Here is a 21,006-nt window from a genome sequence, read left to right on the forward strand (position 1 = left end):
CAATAGTCGTAAATTTTATTTTACTAGAACTACTTTGAAACGTAGTCGTTGAATCTCAACTCGTCGCTACAAATATTCAATGAGGACGGAGAATCTTGTCACACTTCCAAGGTTCCAAATGTCTCTTGGTGGCAGTTTGTTCCTTCGTTTCCGCGGTAGACGCCAACGCACTATGGCCCATCTCGCACACAGAGGTGGCGCCGATGCCAAACAGCGCCGATGCCAAACAGCGCTGATGAGCGTCGAGCCCGTGGGAATAAACTAACGCCAGTCATGCCGTGAATAGTTACTTGGTTTCAGAACGGGGCTGTGTAACGATCCCTCACGGAAGCGAGCGCTGTTCACACGACTGAGCCAATATATGCACTGCATTCCGTGAGAAATTCTCGAAGGAGGTAATCTTTTCAGTTGTGTTTCTTCACCACATTTCTTTTTCCCTCCAACACGGGCACTTATAAGAATTAGGTGACCAGAGTGCACGTCATTTTTCACTCGTTACAGGCCTATACCAGCCAGCCATGTTTCAAAACCAGCCCGAAAAGAGAGAGTGAAAAAAAAAAAAAAATCGCAGAGCGGGCGCGTGCAAAGCGGTGCGGGTCGCGGTGCGTATCGGGCCCAACACGCCTTTGCCGTGCCGTTACGCTACGTGATACACAGAACCAGCCAAACTCGGTTACTCTTTTCTATATTCGCGTCTGTTGTACACAGATGGATGTTTATTTGTGAGAACAGCGTCGAACGTGTCTCTGCCACGGCCACTTTGAAGCGCCGCCCGTAAAACGGGGAAAAAGGAAAGCCGTCGGGTTGTTTTCCCTCGGTATGCCGCCGTGTATGTTGTTGCTGTCTTCGCCGTGTTTATACAAACAGGGCATCACGCTACGCGGAGCGCGCGAGTGCGTGGTTCAGGCGAATTGACTCGCAGATGAACGCAGCAGCGGCGCTCGGCTGCCGTTCGCTGCGTGTTTGAGAGCGAACTTCGTCGCTCTTTGAACGACCGCCGCGCGCATCGTACTATACAGTACCGTGGAATGCGCCCAATGGGAAAGCGATGAGGGAAACTGTAAGGCGGTCTACGTGCCTCAAAGGCCGCCTTAAGTGTTCGACTGCCATACCAACGTGTCTCTTTATTTTTTTCTTCATTTTCTGGAACTAGGTCGTTTCATTAGGCGCGTGGTATGCGTTCACCGCGAAGGTTAAAGCATTTTGCGACATGAACTTGTTAATTATGATGACTCAATGATAATGACACGACCATCCTATGAAGCATGATCTTACCAGTTCACATTAAAGAGTTCCCTCCTTTCCTCAAGACGACGAGGTCGAAATATTGTTTCATGTTCGTGATTCTGCTTTTATAAACCGGGGCATTGGCCTTCTGTTGGCGAGATGATTTTATGCACTAGGCATTAAGCCGAGTTGTAGCTACTCCGAAAATTTTCGCGTGGTTTATTTCTTTTCTTTTCTTTTTTTTTTTTTTTGCAGCGGTGTTGCTTAGAAAATTACCTGACGATTTACAAGCTGGCTTCCAAACTTCTCTCCGCATGGGAAGCTATGCGCTTGTAGTAAAGATGGTCACAGGACTTCGTCAGCTACTGTGAAGCTGGTTTACAAGAACAGCACTTGTTTTCGTTGTTACAGTGAGCAAAACAGACGATTTCATACTTGTTTGCTATAAGGTTGCTCCGTTCTCCGTTTGCATTATTTGCTTTGAGAAGGTCGTTTACGCCAACAGCACAATCTTTTTAGGACGTTCATGTAGATGCAAAAAGTGTACGAAATTTCGTGGCCCCAAACCGTTAACCTTAGCGAGAATGTGCAGTAAATATGGCGGCCTCGAATAAAAGCGTAATTTAGGGGAAGGGAAGGGAAGACGGAATGCTTCGCATGCCTGGCGTCTTAGGGTTTCCTTGAGAGAAAGCCCATCGTTCGCGCGAGAACTACAGTAGATATACGGCGGTCGATCTCGTGGGAATGACCCGTTCTTTTCACCACCTACGTGTGTCTAACGATTATTGCCTTGCGTAGAAACAGAAACCACGGTCATCAAGGCTCACCAAATGCGCACGAAGAAAGAGGGATTTTTTATGGGCAGGGACCCCGCTAATATTGTAATTTACTCACCGAAGTAAAACCGCGCAAGAACGTGTGTAGAGTTGGGTCGTGTTTTCGATGACATCGAAGACTTTCGTTGGCTTCTTTGGTCATTAGGAGATATGCGACGGATGCGTCGTGGCGCATAACGTACAAGAACACCTGACATTTCTGGAGACAAAGCGGGAGGATTTCCTCGCCGTTATAGCCTGGCCGAAAGTCAGGAAGGCTACCGAGACGGATGGCAATAAAAATGCATCGCGCGAATAAAGCCGCCGGGAGTCGTTACGGTACACCGCACATGAGGAGAGTACGGCAAAAGACAGTGAAAAGAAGAGGAGAGACTACTCCGGGGGGCTGCTAAGCGGGCGATCGTGACTTTGCTAGCAGCCCCCAGAATGTGTTGTGCGCGACGACCTCTTCCGGCTCGCGGCGACGACAGGGAGCATTTTAGGAAGAAAGTGCTTCACTCCCTCACCCTCTTCTTCCTAAAACACGCCTCGTCACGAACGGCGGCCCGTTTCTGGGCCCTTTTCGTGAGCTCCGGACGCGTAAATGTCCGTGGTCTGCACCCTCGCACATATGCGTATTCTCTCACCGTAGGTTACTTCCGCGGAGAGCTGGGCGAACGTGGAGGCTACCGCTGAGGGAGGGCGGTTTTCTGAAATTCGGTAAAATAAACGCAGAATCTGAGCCGCTAGCCTTCCTCTTTGTGTTGCTTTCTTTTTCTGTTTTTGCGGCAGCGAACCTTTTTGTCTCGCCGTTGAAACAAGGATAGAGCGACAAAAAGAGCGAAGATAACCGCGGGGGGGCGCCGCGTGGCGAGACTGATTGTAGAGTCTTCACGGTTGCGGGGATTCAGAGAGACCGAGATCTACGATTGCTTAGTAAACTGCCCGCGTTAGGTTTCCGTTACGACGCAAAGGAGGGCGTTTAAGACCGGAAGCGATGGCTTGGAAAACAAAGGATGCTTTTTTGACGCGTTACGCTCAGTGGGTCTCACGGAAGCGATTGTTTTGATTGCTCCATCGGCGCAATCGATTGAACAGGGAGAATTTTACGGGTCGCCCGACGGGTTCGACGAAGTGAGGATTGTTGCAAAGCGATCGAGGCAATTGATACATCAGTTGCAGTTATCGAGGACAACCGTAGTTTTGTTGAGGGCATCTCTGCTCAATTTTGTACGTTCAGAGGTATTAGAGCCCCGGCAAACGATCCTGCTTTTTCTATTCGGAGGGCAGCAAACAGTTCGTACAATGACCTCATTTTTGAAGTTGTTGCCTGTCCTTTTAATCCACAGCTTATACCAGGAGCATGCGATGATGCAGGAGCATGGTGCGTGCGCAGATGTGTTATGCTATGCTCGGGCACAACTTAACAACGGCCGCGATGATGATGATAATGATTGCTATTGGTTTCCCCTTTGTTGCGGGGCGATAACTTGTCATCTTACCAAAAAGGCACTAATATATTTTATACTCTTGGTTTAATACTAGCGCTGCTAAGGGCAGGCACAACAACTTATTAGGGTCAAAATACTTTTTTTTTTTCCTGTTACAGGAAGTCGCCGCTGTGCTTCATCACCGCAGTTGCATGTTGCTCCGCCCGGCGGAAGCAGTGCGTTACTGGGAATATTTTAAACATGGCACGAGCTGTTTTCGTGATATTTTTTTGGACTTAATATGCTTATAAACTACTGCAGCGACGACGAACAACTTCAGAAAAGGCAGATGATATCACGCATTCTTAGCATCTCCTTTCAAAACGCGCGCGCCCGTTGACATGCGGGTCCGTCGCTCAGGCGGAGTGACACCGTACATGAGCTATTGCCGTTCTTAACTTGTTCCCAAGTATACAGGGTGTCCCAGCTATCATGCACCAAGATTTAAAAAAAGAGAAATTGCGTAACTCGAAGAAAACCTAGTGCATAATGTTTGCAGTACTGTGAAGAAGCGGAGAGTAATTTTTTCGTTAATGAGACTTAATTAATTAATTGTAATTAATTATCTAACTCGAGAAATACTGTCCTAATCACTGAAGTGTCAATGAGGCACTTGTAGGTAACCACGAGGGGCATATAACTGCGGTATTTTCTGCGACGAACTAATTGCGTACTCATTTATTCTGACTGATAAAGGAAGCCCGCGAAATATGAAAAATACCACGTGACGACGCTTACGCGCGCATTGTAAAGCAGCGTCCCCAAACAAAGCTGATTGAAAGCAACAGCTTCGCTTGTTACCCGCCTGAAGAGACAGCGCATCACCTTGATAATAGCATGCATGGAACTTGCAGCAGCAGCAGCAAGATTCGCGGGACGCGTGTGCAGATAAGGAACAAACTCGGTCGCGATTTCTTCTTTCTTTCTTTTGCCTATTTCATTCTGGCTAACTCAGAGGCAGCCTGTTTGAGGGCGTTGCTTTGCGGTGCGCGCGGAGGCGCCGTCACGTGGTATTTTTCATATTTCGCGGGTTTCCTTTATCTGTCAGAATAAGTGTGTACGCAATTAGTTCATCGCTGAAAATGCCGCAGTTAGATGCCCCTCGTGGTTATCTACAAGTGCCTCATTGACACTTTAGTGATTAGGACAGTATTTCTCGAGTTAGATAATTAATTACAATTAGTTAATTAAGGCTCATTAAAGAAAAAAATACTATCCGCTTCTTCACAGTACTGCAAACAATATGCACCTGGTTTCCTTCGAGTTACGCCTTCACTCTTTTTTAAAATCTTGGTGCATGATAGCTGGGACACCCTGTATATATCTGCAGACGGCTGTTTTGCAACTATTTTTTGGAACGATATGCACGCGACGCTGGCTTTTGAACCAAGTAGCACAGCAGGTGGCATTGTTAAGACAGTTGTCATCTGTGTCCTTCCCAATTTCCTGGGAGAAGTAATTAACCCCGACGTTTCGTTTTCGCTCTCTCGCAGGAGTGAGCCGTCGGCGGAGTCCAGTGGCGAGGCCAGCTCCGAGGCGACCATGATCAGTAGGCGGAAGATCCTCTCCCGGTCCAGGGATGAGCTCAACGTGGACTTTACGCTCGAAGAAGAGGAGGACGTCTGGTACCAGAAGGAGAAGCTCTTCAAGGTGCGTTCCCCAACTTCTGTTTTTGCGATTTTTTTCCCAGGGACCTGGCGTGGCACAAGGCCTGTAACGGCAGTGAATGCGATCAGCATTCAGACTCCCGTGGCGCCGCCCAAAGCGTTTGCAGAGTTATCGTGAACCCACGCAAGACGGGGGGGGGGGGGGGGGGGGGGGGGGGGGGGAGAGAGTTTAGGAGAGGCCTATGCAGCCATTGCTGGCATTGAAAGAAGTATATGGGGAATTAGTAGGAGTTTATTGCTGGCTAGCTGGTTCATGACGTACGAATGAATAATTTTGCGCAAAAGACGATCGAGGAAGAAGATAGGGAGGACAAGAGGAGCGCAACTTTCAATAAAAGTTGGAAGTTGCGCTCGTCTTGTATTCTCTATATCTACGTACTCGTCTTTTGCGCAAACTTATTCCTTCGTATATGGTGAAAGTCAACTCACCATTGATGGACAGGATGACCACACTATTAGCACCTTAGCAACGGCGCTAAAGGCCCGGCCAACCGGGATCGGACCAGACGCAAACGAAGTTACAGCGTTTATAAACGGTTTAAACAAAGAGGATGCTACGAATTCACGCGCTTTCCGTCTTACAGTCGAACCTCAGCGGCTCAGAAACACTCGCTGTGGCACAGTGCTTTCGAGATTACAATTTACGATGGAGCGCTCGTACTCTGAGTGCACCCGGAAATGAGCCGGCCATGCCGCGCTGCCTCGTCGTCGCACCGGGCAAAGCTTAGTGAAGACGGAGCGACGGCCATGCAATCCCGCGGTGGAGGTCCAGGTTCAGGTCGCTGCTCATCGGTCAAATGAGCGCCGCTGCACGACCTTAGCGCGCCGCTTCCCAAATTACGAGGCCAACGTTCTCGCCCGCCTGGCCGTCGACTGCAGCCTCGGCACCTGTGCGTGACGTCACAGACCAATGTAGGCCAACACCGTGCAGACGATGCGAGGCCTGAGCAGCGACCGCCCACTTTTGATGGGGAAAAAATGCGGCTTAACGTACCCAAGTACCCCTTGAGGTACTTGGGCACGTTAAGCCCAAGTAGTCCAAGTAGAGGTGGGCCGAAGTAGAGATCTGCGGGTTGTACCAAACTGTCTGGCGTCGTTTAACGAATGCTAAGCGTTCAGGAACAAAAATTTTGTGTGTGACGAACTGTACAGCTTCCTTCAAAAGTAATTGAAACGCGGTCTTGGGGTACTACGGCCCGTTAAGTCCAAGTACCCAAAGTAGAGGTGCGCCGAAGTAGAGGTCTGCGGATTAAACTGCCTGGCGTCGTTTAACGCACGCTCAGCGTTCAGACCCAATATTTTGTGTGGGACGAACTGTATACAGGTGCCGTCAAAAGTAATTGGAACACGGTCTCGTAAATTGACAGGAATTTCTTCTCCCGGGGAGTGCCTGGCTGCATTATTATGCGTTTAAAGGAGTCCCCCATATCAGAAAAAGCTTCCTGTAAACTGGTAATGGCTGTCATTAAGCCAGTGAGAGAAATATTTTGTGATATTCACTAACCCTATTTCCAATTAGTTATAATGGCACCTGTACATAGTTCCATTACTACAACAACACAGCTGTTGTATCAGGAAGCAAAGCCCGCGCCATAATGCTCCTATGCAGTGATGCGGAACGTGGTCAAAAATAATCCGCGGTGATGGTTGCAGCGAAAACTAGCTGAGGAACTGCTCTGGTATTTATTTACTTTCTTATCTAATTCGGGTTTGCAAAACTAATTGGCATGTTCAGCAAATAATGAGATGTGTTTTATATGTTATAGCTACCTCGTCTTGCTTTGATCACCATAATAAAACATGAAAAATGGAGCAAAAACACGGAAAATAACACGTGTAAGGTCCTCAGGCATTTCATACGATTAGAACGCCTAATATATTTTCACCGCGAAAACACTAGGCTTCAATGATATGAATAACATTTAAATCGCTTTATGCACTGCAGCCGGGCAATATTAAAGACACCGCTTGCTCAATTGACGGATCCACAGAGGTATCACATGGGCCTTTTCACTTTCGTTCGTCAAACACTGCAATATACACAGGCGCCGAAGGAATGTAGATTTTGTTCTATTTCATTGGAACCCAGTTAAGGGTCGCATTGGAACCCAGCATTGGGGTCGCTGAAGTCTGAAGCGGACATTGAGGGCATTAATCAAATCAAATCAAATCAAATCAAAACAAATCAAGGTTTATTTTCAACATTGGTACAGCGCTGACAATGTTGACGGCAAAAAGCTGTAGAGACAGCCTGACGAGGCCAGAGCGCCGGTGCAGCTGCAACAACTTTGGTCATAAACAATACATGGCACAACTTAGTTTGTTGAAAACAAGAATTACACAGAAGCAATGTTACAATACACTGAACAACATTTCACTATTAGTAATCGATTCATCAAGGGAATCCAACTTTACAAAGTGGAAGCTGACATCATATCTCAGCTTCCACGCCCCTTCAAATAGTCAATATTGACGGTGTACTTCAACCATCATGTCAGAGGGGGTGCTGGCTAACAAAAATGTTAGATGCATATTACCAGCGAAAAAACAGACAGGGACGAGGAAAGAAGCAGACGGGACACTCTGCTTCTTTCCTCGTCCCTGTCTGTTTTTTCGCTGGTAATATGCATCTAAGTCAACACCAACTAGCCCAACTTTCAGCCTTAACTGTAACAAAAATGTGTTCTTTCATGAACTTGAAGAGCCACGCGTTCCTTCGTGCTTCCTGGGCGAGTTCCTTCTCTTGCTTCTTGCGGGATGGTCCCGATGGCGGCGTCGAAATGCTAAACGCGCAAACACACATCCACTGCAGTGTAGCCCTTCGTGACAACCAACACACAGGCTTCAAAGCTGTGATTTAGGGCTATACCATATGTCCTTAGCTAGAGCAATTGCGCGTGGTGAACTAAGGTCCTTCCCGCTGGCATGTAACCACCTTGATGAACGGCAATGACGCCGTTGTGCATATATCATTCTTCGCCGTGCCTGTCGACGCTATCGCTCCGAACGCGCAACCCGTTCTTCGTGTTGGGTCGTCGCTAACAGCGATCCTCGCAGGACCCGGTGTCCTCAAAATCACGTTTAATGCCCCTTAATTACCTCCCGCAGCGGCACTTGCACTCAGCCAAGCATCGCGCACGCCGCGACCACACTACGCCATGTATGCATGCGCCGTTCGCTCCGTCAGCAGCCTCGCAGAGCGCCGACATGAAAGGCGCTCGAGCGTGAACGATTTGCTCCTATCACGCTTAGCCCGGTCACGACGGGTGGTGCACGGCGCGGGGAAAGACAAAATACGAGGCGGGAGATTTGAACAAAACAAGAAGCATGGTGAGTAACGGCAGAGGAGGGCGAAGGACCACAGAACAACGGTGACCTACTGGTGTACCTTGCACTCCGCTCCAACTCATCATGCAAATTGTCCGCGGCGCCACCAGGGTGCTTTCACGACTTGGGTTGCTTTGGCGCCCCCGTATCGCGCGCAATGCAGTATAGATTCGGTGTACGTGCCCTGCGAGCTCGTGTTCCCTGGCTTCAAAAGCAAAAACAGATCGCGGCCTCACGATATCCACTCTATATACATTCCGTCCCCTTGTGGGGGTCGGGCCGTTGGTCAGTCCGTTATCTACAACAGCGCACACTCTCTCCGTTTTTATTGTTTTGCGTTTTTGGAGGAAAGCTAATTGAGCCTGCACGATCTGGATCATCCCCTTCGATCTCTGGGAGCTTGAGGGTTCGACCACCAGCTGGAATTGAAAATATCGGCGGCGTGAACAAAACCAGTTGTGTACGTGCGGTGACTTGACTCTTTTTCGGTAGTGCTCTGGTTCTCACGGTCGATGTGTCCTTTTGATAACAATGATTCCTCTTACCAGCGTCTAACCGTTGGCTGTCGTTCTCAAGCGACGCGAAAACCATACCAGGTGTTTCTTTGTAAAGCTAAAGCACTAACTTTTCTTCTTAGGGACCATTTTGGCCCTTATGGCCACATAAGCCTCCTTTCACTCCAACTGCCTTTTATAGACACCGAGGATCGCAAGAGGTTGACAGGAACGTATACCTCTGATTCCCCGATGAAAAGGCCACCGGCGGATATCTTGCAATCGGGCGTTGGCATGCTGAACATAACATGTATACCACCGGGCCGGTTGGCAGCCGTGAGTTTTGAAGGGGGGTAACCACGGCTGCGACGATTACTACATGAACTGGGCCGGGTAGATTGACTGCGCTCCGTATGCGCGAACATGTCAGCGGCCGCACGTGTTACCTCTAAGGACGATGAAGACATCATTTTCATCTAACATGTCCTACGCATCACGACAGAGGGCTGAATGCGACGTCACGCAGGCATTAACGAAAGCGAGGCACGGGAGTAGTGTCGCAATCCTATGTAGGATACTCCCCGCTGCCGATGCGTGGTTGTGAAAGACGCTAGTTGATCTCGCCGAAAAGACAAGTAAACAACGCCGACGCAGCATGGGCTTCCGCGACGGTATGTCCTTACGCATCGAGCCCCGCATCCTTGTCCAGGAGCATTGCGAAGCGCGCGAGCGAGTGAATCGTGTAGCGAACGACGAGACTGCTCGTCGGTGATTCGGGTCCTCGTATAATTAAATCCGACTTCGTGACGCGCGATCGAGTCGTCGCGGCACGCGAGCCCCGGGAGGACGGGCCGGATGGCCGCCGCTTCGAAGCGCCCACTTCTTGGCGGCCAAGTGGGTCACAGCTGAAGCCCCGGGCTAAGCGGGCCGCATACATGCGTGGTCTCTCCGCGCATCTATGCGGCACACACGGCCACTGCGAGTATTATTACGGACGCGCGTGCTCCCTTCGGCCGTGATGTTTGCGCCCGCGTACACGTATACCGTATACCGGAGAAAGGTCGTTCGAGACCCTCGTTTTCGACGAGAGCCTAGCGCGGCTGCTATTTCACCGTCCATTACACGCACTCCGGCCGAGGCGCTTGTTATTGCTCGCGAGCTCGCTCGTTACTTTCACGCACTGACCTCCCCGGTAGTCGCGTGGAGATATGTAGGCCCGTACTCGAATGGGCGATGGTGCCGCAATCATGAAAATTGAACGCAAGAGAGCCGAGCGACGAAAGTCCAAGACAACAGCCGATCGGAGACGAAGCATGTGACGTCCTCTGAGGTGCACGCGCTGGAAATGCAAACGCCTTGAGCAGCGCTGGCATGCGCTCGTTGTAAGTATACCCTGCGAGGGTTGGCGTGTCAAAAGCGGTCGAAAGCCAGTCAAACCCGCTTTGCTCCTTTCAACGAAATAAATGCCGCTCTCGTGTCGCCGCGCCGCCGCGTTCGTCCAGTCTTCTCTATCTCCCCTTTCATACGGTGGGTTTGTATACATCGCCTGTCCTGTATTGACAGCGGGAATTTGCGGGAACGAGGAGGGATCGAGATTGAAATTGTGGCAAGGACGCGTAGGAAAGCTCGTCAAGGTGTACAGTGGCTGTCGGGACTGGCTTGAATCGATCGTGCGGCGTTGGCGGCTACCTGCGTTGCCGCTCGCTGCTTTCGGCAGGCTGACGTACGTCCCTGGGAGACAATGAAAACGCGCTGATTGTGGCCTTAGACGAACTCCAGCGGCAGTAATTGCTCCGCAAGACCGTAATGTACGCGGTAAAAAAGTAAACTTATCCTTGGCACTGCGTTTCGTCGCCCCCGTGTTTTTCTTTGCAGCGGAGGGCGTGGAAAAGTTTTGGAAGAAATGGTGTGCGTGCGCGTGAGCGTACGTACGTGCCTACGTTAGTGCGCCCATTCCTGTAGGCGCGCAATACGCCGAAACCTTTGCTAAAATAATGAACTTGTGCGTTGCACGTACTCGCGACAATCGGTCTCTTAAGGCCACGTTATAGTGGCGTTGAAGATAGTCAACATTGCAACATCGAATTGTCAGCGCTGGTGTCTGTGTGCTTGTGTCTTCGGTTAAGCGCTGTTTTCACCGTTTTCTTATGAACCAAGTTGCCCAAACTCAAACGTTAGTTAACATTGCGCTGCACGAATTCTATTGTGCCTTTCTGAGAGCAACCCTCTTCCCTTAGCATTGACGTGAAGGCATTAACTTGTCCTTTTTTCCTTGCCAGCTAACTATCACCCAGACATTATCGCGTACCCAACCAGAGTCGCTTCCTTCAAGTTTCATATACTCCTATAGAAAAGGCAGGCATGGCAGGGGGCGGCAGAAAGTTAGATGGGCAGATGAGATCAAGAAGTTTGCGGGGATAAAATGATTGCAGTTCGCACAGGCCCGAGAAAACTGGAGATCCACGAAAGAGGTATTTGCCCCTGCAGTGGGTGTAGATAGGCTGGGTGATGGTGATGATGATAGTGATGGTGGTGATGATGATGATACGCCTATATCTTCATGTACACATAATCGAAGACGGCTCCCTACAGAATTCCGATATACGGCAGCAACGCGATATTAAGGATTCCAGGTTGGTGTAGGGGGCACCTTAACGGAACTGATGATGTCTTGTTTTGCTTCTTGTTTTCTTTCGGTCTTCTCAAGTGATAGGCGTCGTTTTTCACACATATTTTGAGCCGGATCTGGATTTGTGAAGAAGTCTGCCGTCGAAATGGCCCCTGCCGATACACACCACCAGCCTTAGTGCAGCCACGAGTCGAATTATCCGATCGCACTTTTCAGTCGATCACGACGACGTCCGCGATACGCCATATCCCCACGTGTAAATAGCCCCTTCCTGACGCTTCGTTTATTTGGGCGCTCACCTGACCTACACCGTCGGCTCGCTTCCAGAACTGAGGGGCGAAAAACACGTGACGCCATCGCCCAGACGCGATATGCGCAACGAACCGGAGCTGAGAACTAGCGTTTTCCTTGTAAATGTCTAACCTTAACGTGAACTCTTCGATGCCTTCGGCTTGCTTCGACACGCCGTACTCCGTCTTTTTTCTTGGCGCGTTGCCGTTGGGAAAAGTGGCTGTCGGTGCAGCCAGACACCTCTAGGCAATTTTACCTGAGGGCGCGTGAAGTTAAATCATCGCTATTTGGACGCCGCCGCGTCTATAGCGTGGTATATAATGTACACACGTACGAAAAGGTCGTGTGGCTGAGGGTAAAATCGATGTGGGGAGGCACAGAGAGATATCACTGCGTTTAACGCGGCACGCAAGTAATGTGTTTTGCATGAGACTGAAAAAAGAGCGATATAAACGATGGTGGGCGTGAGGTGTACACCAACCGAAACAAGTTAGAGAAGAGGTGACAAATTAAAAACAAGAAAATAGAGACGTTGGCGACATCCAGAGCAATTTGGCTTCGTGATGATGGGAGCTTCAATTACGGATAATTTGCTGTCGAAACCCGCCTTCGGTAATTATCCTGGATATGAATATGTATTCTCACGGTAAATTAGCGTTGCTGCATGATTTGGCCCCGCATTTTTTGCCGTCAGTTATGCTGAGTGAGTGAGTGAGTGAGTGAGTGAGTGAGTGAGTGAGTGAGTGAGTGAGTGAGTGAGTGAGTGAGTGAGTGAGTGAGTGAGTGAGTGAGGAAACGAGGGAGGGAGAGAGAGCGGGAGGGAGAAAGGGAGAAAGAGAGAAAGGGAGGGAATTTACTGAGTTGAGCGGGTGTGAGTTTGTTTTCAAACGTTCAAAGGCCGCCACTATTGTTTGTTTGCAAACGTTCAAAGCTGCCATTGCCACAGATCCAACTTTCTTGAGGGATCCTGTCGAGAGACTCATACAACACCGCTTCTGTAGCTATACCGTTCGTCATCTCCCACAGACAATATCCGTGACATTTGCTCTCTGCAAAAGATACCTTCATTATCTCTACTTTAATATTGTGGAGCACTTCTATAGACACAACGAAACGACTATAAAGAGCCGGCTAAAAGCAGCTATCAGGAAGCTGTGACCTCACACTGACCCACGAAGGAAAGTTTTTTGAGCAAGTTCATAAGCTAGCTGATGCGCATAGAGCAGTAATGTTGTGCTGGGGTATTTTGTCGCCACATAATGTAATATTGAATGTGTTCGTTCACCATGTTCCAAAAGTGTTTCACGTGCTCAGAAAGGTAGTACAGGGGACATTTGATGTAAATGCAGCGTATCTACCACCGTGCAAGCGCACCACAGGATAGTGCCAATCAACTTTTATAAGTTGTAAAACACTTTCGGTTACAGGAACATCACTTTAAAAGGTGGGTGTGGAGCTCGCGTAGTAATAACCTGCACGGTAACAAAACACGTCATTTTCTAGGGTGCACAAATTCACCGGTGGTTTCGTACAAAGGAATCGACGATTAACAGGTATACTCTTGGTTGCATTCTATTGGTCAGGAGGCGAAAATAGGTTTTAACGTGCAGCAAACCTCTTGCATTTACTGCTATTGCACTAAACGTTCACTAACACTAAGAATAAAAGATCTTAAAGGGGCAACGAAAATAAAATACAAGTTTGGTTTATTAAAAAGTCTGCCTTGTTTGGTTTAATAAAAAGAATGCCTTCTCCCTTGAAGTTCGCGCCAATTTTGGCGCAAAACTTTGGCGCCAAGTTTGGCGCAAACTTGAAGTTTGCGCCAATTAATTTTGTCGCAAAACGACTGCCTCGTTTGGTTTATTAAAAAGACTGCCTTGTCCCTTGAAATTTGCGCCAATTTCGTCGCAAACTTCAAACAGATTATCGAGACACAATAAAACACACGAAGCTGTGGCGACTCCGCAGCCATTTTTCGGCAATTTCTCTATGACGTCACAGAAATCTGTGCGCAATTTGAGGCCGCCGGTCGCCCCAGGGCTCCGCCAAGAAATGGTACTATAGAGGGGCCTTTGATCCCGTTTGATCGTATCGTTTGACTTGCAGAAAACACACTGAATACTGCGTTTTAGTGCTGGTCCCTATTACGTCACTCTTGCCAATTACACATCACTGTAGAGCGCAATTTAAAGTTTTGTAGCGTAAGCTACACTGGCCGAGGTTGAGCAGTTTCGTGTGTGCCGTGAAGGGCCGTTCTGAGCAAGCGCGATGGACATTGGATTGGATTGGCTTTGATTTGGATTAAAGTGTATTGTGTTGGATTGTGTTGCGTCATAACCGCGGAAGACGTACTGGCGACGAAGCGTGCCCAGGTGTGCGCCTCAATTGCGCATAGCCAAGTCTGACGCTGCAACGGAGCCGCTTGATAGCTCGTGAAGAGCCGTGCTGAGCATGCGCGAAGAGCAGTGACTGGACAGGACTGGGCTGTACTGGATTAGACTGAATTGGACTGGACTGGACTGGACTGGACTGGACTGGATTGGGCTGGATTGCTGAACCTTAGCACCTTAGCTCACGCTACGTATATCCTGGCATAGCAGAGCTAAGCCACTGCTAATGTTTTCAACATTTCTTTCGTTTCTCAGTTAAAAAACGTTTTTCGTTGCTGGAATAGCGCTGAATGGGTTTACAAAAGACACTTCTTTCAAATTAAACGAAGCTGTACTTCGTCTTTGTGACCGAGAATCGCTGCGACACTCTCGGGGCTCGCTTAACCCCAATATTGACGTCAACCTGCCGGAGTGACCACGGACACTCGCAATTTTCCACAAAACGCGAACGAAAACGAGGCCGAAAAAACACAGCGCTCCCAACTAACGGCGCCGAGCTGTCTGCAGCACAAACAAAACTCATTCGCTTGGGGCGCACTTCCACCATTTGCGCGGCCATTTTCCCTGCTCGAACGCCTCAGATTTCCGACGCGGAAACAGGTGGTCATCACCCGCTTTCCACCAAAAAAGCCCTGTCCGAGAACGCGAAAACTCGATTACCACAACTACCGTCCGTGTTCACGACGTATACATATATACACTTGCGCAGCAGCGCGCATTTACGAAAACGCGCTTTTTATGGCACTCCGTAGAGTCTAGTTTGCCTGTAGAAAATCGTCTTCTATTATTGGCCGCTGGCTTTCAGTAGGTGCTGAACGGGAAGAAAAAGCGGTCGCTAAAACGCCTGTCGAATCACTGGCGTTGGCAACGTATATCGTACGGTCTGCATTTAATCCACGCACTTAAAATGTCATTATGGAGCCATGCGTTCGTTTCGAAGGGTGCAACAGCTGATAACGCAGACGTAAAATGTAAAATTGTACTTCGCGTTTTTCGTGCCCCTCAGTTGTGTGAAGCGTCAGAAATTACATAGTAGTTCACGTTTTCAAAGAACCGCAAGCGCGGTTGCTTCTTGTCTCTCCAGTTCGTAGCGTACAAACTGTATTGACAGCACCCACATAACCAAGAGTAGCCAAGCACGAGCAACAATCCAAGTCAAGACAATCCAAGCAAGGAGTTGCAGTGATGCGCGCGCTCAGGAACTGTACGGCATGTGACGTAATGGGAGGGAGGTGAGACAATGCGCGTGGCTCCGGTCCGCTGCACTTCCTTACGGAAGCTCCTCGTGGCGCGCACGTAGTCGATTCCGCCTCGCTTGGCGGCATGCACACAGGATCTCTGTGTATGCGAGAGCATGGCACGGTTCCGGGGCCCGTTACGCGATGGGCAACTTTGAAAACAGGGTTCCTCACCTGCGTTTTCTCGACTTCCGGGCAAAGCACCACGGCTATGCGTCATAGAGCTTTTTACAATATACACTAGAGAGGAATCTGGCGCTAGCGTCTATGCGGCTCTCATCAAAACCGTCTGTGTCGTGGAGGAAAGAAAAGGTTAGGAGAGGCCTTAACGTCACATTTGTGAAGCCGAGTCCCGCCATGACTTGAGCCCACGGAGCCCAGCCCTCTATCCCATCATCCTTTGCTGTCTCCGGTTTGATTTGACTAACATGGCGTCGCCCTGCCCTCCCGCTTCGAAGCGAAAACAGCTTCGTCGCTAATTCCTCGGTGCGATGTCAACTTCTAAGCTGTTGATTTCGCTTTCAATTTGCCCATTCTAACCCTCACATAAAGTTTCAATCGAAAAACGGCCTTCGTTTTTGAGATAGAAGGACGATTTTTCAGCTCTTAAGCCTGGCAAAGTACCGTTTGTCGTCGTCATAGCAACAGGCTCGCGGGATGGCGAACGCAGACGCCTCCGATGGCAGAGTTTTCAAACTGGCCTAATTTGAAAACGTTTGTCGTAGCGACTGCGTTGGTTTGCAAGCGTAGCGAGGCAGCCACATACCAAGCGCCTTAAAAGTTTGTCCGTTCTATTTGCCCAAATTTGGCCACCGCAGTTGTAAACAAGTAAGCAACATTGTCCATGGGCTCAAGAAAATTCACGTGACTTCCTCCACACTTTTCGCAATGCATTGGGGTGCTAGGGGCCTCTCCTGAGTATTCTTTCCTCCATGGTCTGTGTCATAATGGGCCCCCATTATACCCTACGCTCGCCTTACTTTCGTCGTTAGCTTGGATTGAAACGTTTTAGTGGTCGTAAATGCAAACGCAGTGCCACCAAAACGCCAAGAAGAGTGCTTTGTTATATATCAAGGAAAAAAAAAAAAAAACGCAGTTTTAAAACTACGAAAAAAGGAAGTCAAGCGTATTTCTTTTAATGAGAGTCTGTCGGAACCAACGTTTATAGTTGGTCGGAACGGCTGTCTTGGCATATCAATGCATAGTGAAGAAAGCAAACACCCCTCCCTCTCCCCCCAAGAAAAAAAAAAAGGCTTCATAATCCAAATGTCATGCTAAGCCCAAGCCAGCAGCATTCATCTTCCCATAACCCCGCACGGCGACATGGATTCCCGGCCGCAGTTTGCTCTCTAGTATACTTACCAAGAAACTCTATGCTATACGGGGCCAGAACGGAGCTTTAAAAAATATATTTACTCAGGAATAAACAGGTGTGAACTGTCGCGTAGCGTACAGCGGGCCGATGTGGAATCGGCAGAGGAATGGACGCCAGAATACTGAACCTACGAAGGAAAATAAAGTCATAGAAGCGGAGGAGTATAAAGAATGCAGGGTCGTAGTGAAGCCGCGACAGCTCCCGTGAATGAAGTTATTCGAGGCGGGCTGATGGAGCAACCGGTGAAGGACCGGCAAAGGCAACGCAGGAGTTGTCGACGCTGCGCAAGCTTACAGGAAGCGGGGTTCCACAGAGGTTCCATCTCGCCGCATGATTGACGCCACGCATGACTGCGTCGAGGAAGATATCTTCCTCGGTTCGACCGCCCAAATCATGTTTCCATCGGCGGGCGAATTTCAGGCGAAGTCTCTTCACATCTGGGTACAGGAAAATGCAATCGCGGTAAGCAGGGCTACTTTTCGATTCCCTCTTGCGCTGTTGGCGCAATTTCCGCCAAGGTTCGAACGCCGCCGGCGGCCAGAAAGAGATCTCGCGGAACGGCGACGCCATGCCCCAATTGGACACCCCGTCCGGATGTTGCAGGCCCGAAAGAAGAGCGGAACGATCGTCACCGGCCTGTGGCCACGTAACGCCACAAAGGAACGCCGCCGCGCGCGGTCACATCCACCACGGCGGGGTACCGAAGGAGGCGAAATCTGGCCGATGCCGGCCAACAATGGGCTGACGCAAGCCGCGAGCAATAGAAAGATTCCTCCGGCGTCGCCCACCGGCGCCACTTAATCGGCTCAATAGGGAACGTCAGGCCTCTCAAGCTTGGACGTTCCCTGTCTTCCCTATAGGCGGCGTAAAAATCGACGCCCCACCGTGACCAACCTAAAGCGCTGTTTTCGACCATCAAGCCCACCAGACGGCGCAGGGCAAAATGTTATTTTTGGTATAGAAATACAAAACATTCATTCCGTGACTCAAAGAGCCCACACAGTTCGCTTACAATGTGTTATTTAAAAATACTATTAACAAGTTCCGCATCAAACATCCGTTGAGCAAAAATGTACGCAACTTTTTACGAACAGCCGACTGGTGCACCACCTCGTTTCTGAATTCGCAACCACAAAGCCGCCATTCAAATTGAAACCGCTGCAACGGCCGACCGTTTCAATGTGCGCGGAGCACCGGTTTCGTGACTGTTATTGCTGTTATGTGCTTTTGCGTCCATCAGTTGTTGAGAGGACTGGCAAAACACGGGAATTGAGTGCTTGTGGAATGACAAATGTGGGGAAATTCCGCATCGGAAGGCAGCTGTCGAGGCCAGAATATTCGATTCTTCCAACAGAAGGTGAGTGTTATGCACTCCGCTAGAAAGACGGTGCAAAGGAAACCGTTGTCGCCGTCAATACTTCATTTGTGCCCTTCGTTCGATATCTTAGCGCAAGTGAACGAGTTGTTATGGCAAAAAAAAAAATGTTGTCACGAAAGCGACGTACAATTGCAGCGATCGAAATGAAATGATGTCCTGGCCTCTGTAAACTTGCGGATGTCAATAAACGATTTGTTCTCACTTGCTGCTCACTGTGGTCTGTGCCAGTCGAGGCCATCTGGTCACCTGGCGTAACATCACTTCACTAGCGCGGCGCAAGTAAACACGCGACCAGCGTGCCAGCCAGGAGCCAGCAGGAGCAGCCACGGCCGGACTCGACGCCCCTTTCGCGCGCGGGAGGAGGAGAGTCGAGTCCGGCCGTGGAGCAGCGAGCCGGCGGCCGCCGTGCGAGGGCAGCCATGTTATTAAGGAGCTCAAGCGGCCTGTGCAAAAAAGCATCCGCCATGTTTACAAAGCCGTGTTTACAGCGCCATCAAGCGGGGCGTACTGGGTAGTTCACGACGCCCGCCACTACGCTTTTTCTGGCACTACAGGCAAAGCTAGACCTTTGCTTCTCTAAAATCCTCCCTGTTCTGTGGGAACGTGGCTTGGGCCGTCGCGGACGCTGGTTGACCAACCCCCGCCGCCGCAGCTCCAGTCCCACACGACTCGGGGGTACCGTCAGCCGCGAAGGAGGAGGAAGGGGGGCCGCGCAGTCATCGTCGCCCCCGAGATCGCGCAATCCCACGTCCTCCGTGTAGATGACCGCCCAGTATGCCTCGCGGACGGGCGAACGACCGGGGAGTGTCCTTGCCCCCGCGGCGCCGATGCCTTTGTGAGCGCGCCCTTTCTGCCGCCCGACTGGAGCATGTGCTGCCGTAAACTGCCGCGCTGTCTCCGCTCCGCTCATTACCCCACCCGGCGCAGCCGATGATGAGCCGCAACCTTCACCGACTGCAATCGCCCACCTTTCACTCGCGTCTCGGTGACACGTGGGAGAGCAGGCGGTGCCCCTCTCTCTCTCTATCTCCCTTCGGCTTGTAGAAGGGGCCCCCCGCGGAGGCTTGGGCACTGGCGTCGGCCGCATCCGCCGCGGCGTCGGGCTACCCTCTTGGATCAGCGGGCCGCAGCGCTCTATTGCGACGTCTTATAGACCTCCCCCTCGAAAGGAGTGCGCTGGGAGCGCTATTGAATTGTCATGCTAGGGCTGCCGGGAAAACAAAGAAAACGCGGGTGCTCGGAGAGGGGGGAAAGGGAGAAGAGGCACGTTGCGTCTTGCGCCTCGGTGTCTGTGCGTTGCAGGCTCCTTGCTTGCGAGAGACCGTTGTAACAGAAGACTGACTCCCGCCTCTTGCGATGGTGGCTTATTGCCTTTCGTTTGTGCGCCACGCATCATGACCCGCGGAGGCTGACGAAAGGATCGCGGAACGGAAAAAAGAATACGGATCATTGTTGTACGCACTGGCGGAGAGTTCATGGTCGCGTACTGGCGCACAATCCGCTTTGGCGGGAAGGTTGGCGTAACGCCACGACGAACGCTCCAGGCGCTCTCCTATCGATGGCATTGTTGTTGGGGGTACTGGAAAGCCATTTGGATGGGCTACCGCTACCTGACCTGCAGGCGAGCCGGCCGGTTGGATCACCGCGCATTCAATCTCCCCAAGGTCGAGACGCCGGGCCATGTTGAGCCGGAACCGAACCTGCGTTACGCGACGACCGGCCGACCAAGTTGCGGGCGACCCCGCGTTGCCGTCTCTTCCGGATCGCGCAAGGATTCGCCTCTAACAGGCAGACAGTGCTACCTGGTGTTGTTTAACAGACAAGAAACAAGACCCTGGGGCATCTCCACTAACGTGAAACCTTGGGAGGGGCGAAGCATGCAGTACATAAGTGTATTCTTGGCGCCTTGGCGTTTTTGCCAACGGAGATGAAACCGTTGGGGGGGGTACAGGTATACAGCTCTGCCGTAAAAGTCTCGTCTCTTTGAAGCACAAAGTCCTCTAGCGCAAGGCGTAAAAGAGCGTCCCGGTGTTTTTTTAGCACGCGTGACATTCTAGCGCGAGGCGTAAACGAGTTTCCCGGTGTTTTAGTACCGTGACAACATGAAACGACGATTACGACGACGACAGGAGATACAAACAGCTCCAGCCCCTAAGGTGTTTTCGCCCATAAAAACACCAGACATATCGCAGATGTAGCTGGTCCTCTATACTGCGTTTAGCGAAAACTGTAACAACACAACCAGTGAAAGGAGTCCAGCGATAAGATACGATGTGGAATTAACTGAAATCGATGTTTGGACCTGTAATACATACCGATCTCGACTGCAGAGCGAAACGTGAACGTTGATTAGACTCAAGCTTTTTCCCCATGTCGCTCTCTTCTTCTTTTTTTTAATTTCCTTTGTAGGCTACAAATTAAAATACGTATGCCTGCTCATGTTTAGGCGAGGGTGCCAACTGGTGCACGTACACATTTGTGCAGACGTTGGGCTGACCCTCCAACATCCTTCCACTTTGTATATACAAATACAATATAAAACAAGAAGAAGAAATGTACTTCTGATTGTTTTTTCGTTCTCATGAAGACTTGCCTGTGGCGTTCTGCACAGTATTTTATTTTTACGATGTTACATATTAGAAGTGGTAGCTTATCAATCCCACAAAGACGGTCAAGATTTTTTTT

At 50.1% G+C, this 21,006-nt stretch overlaps 1 protein-coding gene across 4 annotated transcripts in view; it reads left to right on the forward strand.

Moving 5' to 3' along the window:
- The window catches only part of Exp (expansion), a 296,958-nt gene that overhangs the window by 125,481 nt on the left and 150,471 nt on the right, over window positions 1-21,006 (forward strand). For all 4 annotated transcript variants that reach the window (XM_077704570.1, XM_077704571.1, XM_077704573.1 and 1 more), the window contains exon 2: window positions 5,026-5,182. In XM_077704570.1, the coding sequence (XP_077560696.1) occupies window positions 5,026-5,182 (157 nt within the window). The remainder of the gene's footprint in view (window positions 1-5,025; window positions 5,183-21,006) is intronic.

Source organism: Haemaphysalis longicornis, unplaced genomic scaffold (genome assembly GCF_048455015.1).
Source record: "Haemaphysalis longicornis isolate Haplotype H1 unplaced genomic scaffold, Haemaphysalis longicornis Haplotype H1 scaffold_3, whole genome shotgun sequence".
In the NCBI taxonomy this organism is placed as follows: Eukaryota; Metazoa; Arthropoda; class Arachnida; order Ixodida; family Ixodidae; genus Haemaphysalis; species Haemaphysalis longicornis.